The sequence below is a fragment of the Vigna umbellata genome, chromosome 10, assembly GCF_029865625.1.
Source record: "Vigna umbellata cultivar VRB3 chromosome 10, Vumbellata_1.0, whole genome shotgun sequence".
In the NCBI taxonomy this organism is placed as follows: Eukaryota; Viridiplantae; Streptophyta; class Magnoliopsida; order Fabales; family Fabaceae; genus Vigna; species Vigna umbellata.
This window is the reverse complement of record NC_142174.1, coordinates 25729751-25735228: the sequence shown is the minus strand read 5'-3', so window position 1 is coordinate 25735228 and position 5478 is coordinate 25729751. Positions and strand designations below refer to the sequence as shown.

General features: G+C 44.9%; 1 protein-coding gene across 1 annotated transcript; it reads right to left on the bottom strand.

Moving 5' to 3' along the window:
- Window positions 1–2597: 2597 nt before the first annotated feature.
- On the bottom strand, window positions 2598–5478 carry LOC148192239 (uncharacterized; the record flags this gene model as incomplete). Its single annotated transcript, XM_088100060.1, has 5 exons — window positions 5243–5478; window positions 4891–5113; window positions 4396–4569; window positions 4028–4146; window positions 2598–2773 (listed from the first exon to the last, which is right to left on the bottom strand). Coding segments are annotated over exons 1-5 (928 nt in total), but the record flags the coding sequence as incomplete, so codon positions are not given.

The following is a 5478-nucleotide window of genomic DNA, read 5'->3' as shown; positions in this document are numbered from 1 at the left end:
ATCTATACTGAGCTGAACCGAACGCTCATTCACAAAATGGGGACGCTCGTTCTCGAGCAGAATTCTTTCCAAATGAAAGAATTCCAATCTAAGTTATTTTAATGAAAACCGAACGGTCTAAGACCGTACAGTGACGAGCGTCATTTATCAAAGGGGATGATTAAATTTCAGATTTCACAACCTTAACAGACTTTTCCAGATTTCAAATTTTATAAACTTCATAACTTTCATTCCAGATTTAATTCACCTTAAACATCATCATCATACAGATCTCAACATTTTAATCATTCCCAAATATACAATATCCATTCTTCATTCATACATAATCAAATCAACATGCATTTCAAACCACCAACAACATATATATTCCATGCAACCAGTGATCGTTCATGACAAATAAATCAAACCAGAAACCATATCAGATCTCAGTAAACTTTCATAACAGCTAAATCTTCAGATGTATCACACATGCAAATCAAAGCATATAACATACCGTATAAATTAAACATATAAGCTTCCCTTACCCGGATTGAAATTCAAGCTTGTCCTAGATGTAAAAATAGCTTCGTCCAACTACGTTTTGCTCAGGTTCTTGACTCTTCCAGAACAAACTCTAACCACAGAGTATAGATCACTCAGTATACAAGTTTGCATGCAACTAAAACCCTATTTTTCCAGAAACCTAAGGACGAACCACAGTAAGGGGACTTACCAGGTTGGGTTCAAATTCTGTTCGGTCCAAAATGAAGATCACAGCTGGACGAACACTTCTATGGTGCAGAAATCGTGATTGGAGAAGAGGTGTGAGTTTTTACAGTAAAGAGAAGTTTACTGGTGCAAGAGAGAAGTTGGAGAAGATGAGAGGTTTGGTTTTCTGAGGAAGAAGATGAATGGTGCAGGTGAGTGGAAGGGTTTTCGAAAATTCATTTTTGTTCCTTCTCATTCCAGACGAACTAGCTTCTCGCGTGATGACACCTGCACTCCCACTTCTGCCTTTAGAATTTCCATCGTGACAAGTGGCATGCGTGCATGCAGCGCTTGGTGCGTTTTTAATGCACTGAGTGTGTGACGTGGTGCGTGTTTCAGAGAATGATGGGGCTCGGTTTCCGTGCACTGCAGGGAGATTTAAAAACAGATTTGAAGAGGGATTTAATAAGCATTATAGTGTGCACTAATCTGGTTTAACACAGAATTATTATTGCTAATTATATAGGGTTTTACATTCTCCCTAACTACAAAAATTTTCGTCCTCGAAAATTCAGAAATTATAAGCAAATAAGTGCGGATACAAATCCTTCATTGCACTCTCCACTTCCCACGTTGAATCTCCAGTGCTTAGCAGTCCCACACTATCTTCACCAAACGAATAGTCCTTCCCTTTGTGTAGCTTGGTGCGTTCATCTTCAATGCGGACTTGGTTGTAGCTTCCAACGTTCGGTCTGGACTGCAGTTGAATGTTTTCCAGCTTCCAAGACATGAGAAGGATTAGCTATATATCTCCTAAGCTGAGACACATGGAAGACTGGATGCAGATTTGATAGTTGAGGAGGCAATGCGAGTTCATAGGCTACGGGTCCAATCTTCTTCAATATTTGATACGGCCCTATGAACTTGGGAGACAACTTCTTTGGACGCACTACTCTGCCTACTCCAGTGATCGGATTCAGTCTCAAGAACACATGATCTACCTGCAGCGAATTCCAACGTGGTCTTCTTCCTCCTATCAGCATAGGATTTCTGTCTGCTCAAAGACGTTTTCAACCTGTCTTGAATCAACTTAACCTTCTCGGTTGTTTGCTGGATGAGTTCAGGTCCAGTTAGCACGTTCTCTCCCTCTTGAAACCAGCAAAGTGGCGTTCTGCACTTCCTCCCATAGAGAGCTTCAAACGGTGCCATTCCAATGCTAGACTGGAAACTATTGTTGTACGTGAACTCCACCAGAGGCAAAATCTCATCCCATGCGCCCAAATGGTCTAGGACACACGTCCTCAATAAATCTTCTAGCGTCTGGATGGTGCGTTCGGACTGGCCGTCCGTTTGCGGATGATATGCTGAACTCATCTGCAATTTGCTCCCCAACTCGCCTTGCAGGGATTGCCAAAACCGAGATGTGAATCTCGTGTCTCGGTCAGAAATGATGCTTGAGGGCACTCCATGCAGACGAACGATCTCATTTATATACAATTTGGCCAAATTAGACATTGACATCTTCAGATTCACGGCCAAGAAGTGTGCGCTCTTCGTCAATCTATCCACGATCACCCATATTGAGTCATGATTCCTAACCGTTCGTGGTAGATGAGTCACGAAGTCCATGGAAATGCTATCCCACTTCCATTCAGGAATTTCCAGTGGCTGAAGCAAACCACCTGGTCGTTGGTGTTCGGCCTTAGCACGTTGACATGTCAGGCAGGAAGCTACAAAACGTGCTATATCACTTTTCATTCCAGGCCACCAAAACGATTTCCTAAGATCTTGATACATCTTAGTCATACCGGGGTGTATGCTAAGACGACTATGGTGTGCTTCCTCCAATATAATCCGTTTCAGTTCACCATCATTAGGAATGCACGTTCTGCCCATGTAACGTAACATACCATCCGTTCCAGCATTAAACTCTTTGGCTTTTTCTGTACCGAGTGCGCCAAAGATCTTCCCCAGCTCCTCATCCTCACGTTGCTTCATCCATATACGATCAAACACATTGCTTGATATTCTAAGGTTGCAGCACTTGATGCTATTCGGTTCCAACTCAAACTGCAACCTTAGATCCCTGAAGCTCTCCACCAAATTTAACTCTTTCACCATCATAACCGAGACATGCACTGCCTTCCTGCTTAGAGCGTCTGCCACTACATTGGCCTTCCCAGGATGATATAGCAATTCAAACTCATAGTCCTTCAAGAATTCTAGCCAACGCCTCTGCCTCATGTTCAATTCCTTCTGATCAAATAAATATTTGAGGCTCTTGTGGTCACTGAAGACTTGGAAGGTGGATCCGTATAGATAATGCCTCCAAATCTTCAATGCGAACACGACAGCTGCCAATTCCAAGTCGTGTGTGGGGTAGTTACGCTCATGAACCTTCAATTGACGAGACGCGTACGCTACTGCTCGTCTCTCTTGCATGAGCACACAGCCCAACCCTTGATGAGAAGCGTCACAGTATACTTCAAAGGGTCTGGACGTGTCCGGAATAATTAAAACTGGAGCGCTCGTCAACTTATTCTTCAACTCTTGGAAGCGTTCCTCACACAAGTCAGTCCACGCGAACGGTTTGTCCTTCCTTGTGAGCTGTGTCAGCGGTGCTACTATCTTAGAAAAACCTTCAATGAAGCGTCTATAGTAACCCGCAAGACCAACAAAACTCCTCACTTCCGTGACCGAACGCGGGCTCTTCCATTCTAACACTGCTCTCACCTTAGAAGGATCCACTGAAATACCTTCAGCCGAGACCACATGGCCCAAAAACTGCACCTCCTTCATCCAAAATTCACACTTGGACAGTTTTGCATACAACTCCTTTTCTCTCAACACGCTCAACACTGCCCTCAAGTGTTCTTCATGCTCGGCTTGGGTCTTGGAGTAGATGAGAATGTCATCTATAAAAACGACCACGAACTTGTCCAAGTATGGCCGGAAAATGCGGTTCATATAATCCATGAACACTGCAGGAGCGTTCGTGACTCCAAATGGCATCACTACATACTCGTAGTGTCCATAACACGACCTAAAAGCAGTCTTCTGGATGTCATCCTCCTTCACCCTGATTTGGTGATATCCCGAACGCAGATCAATCTTGGAGAACACCGTTGCCCCATGCAGTTGATCCAACAAGTCATCAATCCTTGGCAACGGGTACTTGTTCTTGATGGTCAGCTTGTTTAATTGCCTGTAGTCTATACATAACCGAGAGCTGCCATCCTTCTTCTTCACTAAGAGCACAGGCGCTCCCCAGGGCGATACGCTCGGCCTTATGAATTGCTTCTCCATCAGTTCTTCAATTTGCTTTTTGAGTTCAACCAACTCTGCAGGCGCCATCCGATATGGTTGAACTGAGATAGGTGCTGCCGTGGTCACCAAGTCAATGGTGAATTCAATTTCACGCACAGGAGGCAGTCCAGGGATCTCTTCTGGAAAGACATCCTGGAATTCGTCCACAACCGTTCGTCCTTTAGTGCACTTAACGGACGAACGCTCAAAATTCTCATCCGCACTCTCTCGGTCTTCATGCGTCATGATCAAGTAACAAGCAGCGCCTTCCATAATGTCTTCTTTCAATTTACCGAGCGTCACACCCAACTCCTCTTCATATTCTTCAGGAAAAATTAACTTCTTAGCCCCACAATCTATGAGAATGCGATTGGTATTTAGCCAATCCATTCCCAGAATTACCTCTAAGTCTTTGAGAGGCAAACAGATAAGATTCACCTTGTACCTACGTCCTTCTACCTCAACAGGACATCTCACACACATGGTAGACGTCCTCACTTCACCCGCAGCTGGTGTTGACACCACCAGATCAAAGTGCATCTCGCTCTCAGCTATGCCCAACTTATCAACGCACGCCTTCGATATGAAGGAGTGTGTTGCCCCCGAATCAAACAACACACAACATTGCATTCCAAATAACAAGCACGTACTGGTGATAAGTGTACCTGAACTTGCTGCTTCTGCCCCAGTAATTGCATATACACGCCCAGTAGCTTGGGCTCGTCCACCCCTTCCTTGCTGATTTCTTCCTGCGTTCGGCGGCCTCATCACTGCACGTCCGCCCATATTACACTCATTTTCCAGATGGCCACTTCGCCTACACCGAGTGCAATATTTAACTCCAACCAGTTGAGGACATGACGAACGATAATGTGGCCCTCCACACTTGTAACATACCACACTACCTTGCTGTCCAGACTGTCCGGCAGGAACCAAAGCTTGAGATCCGCTCGCGTTGGCTGCTGGACGAGCGTAAGGGGATCCTCTCTGATTCACATTTCCCCTTGAGACAATCGGCCCCCTTATTGTTTGCTGTTTCTTGTACCGCTCTGCCTCTGCCAAATTCTTCTCTAACACCTTAGCTCTTTCCACCATAGCAGGGAACGTTCGGATACACAAGCTGGAAATTACGACCTTCAAATCACTGCGCAAACCGTTCTCAAATTTTCTGCACTGCCACTCCTCACTAGTGGCCATTGTATTGAAGCGAATCAAGTGTTTGAACTTGTTCGTATATTCAGAAACTGACATTCCTCCTTGGACGAGCTGCAGAAACTCCACCTCCTTGGCAAAGCGGACGCTGTCCGGGAAATATTCCTCATAGAACTTGTTTCTAAATACTTCCCAAGTAATCTGCTGGTGAGCGTCCGTTAAAATAGCTCTGACGCTCGCCCACCAGTGGCTCGCCTCTCCAGTTAGCAAGTACTCTGTATACGCCAAGCGGTTTTCATCCGGACATCTCTTGGCGTTGAAAATTCTTTCCAT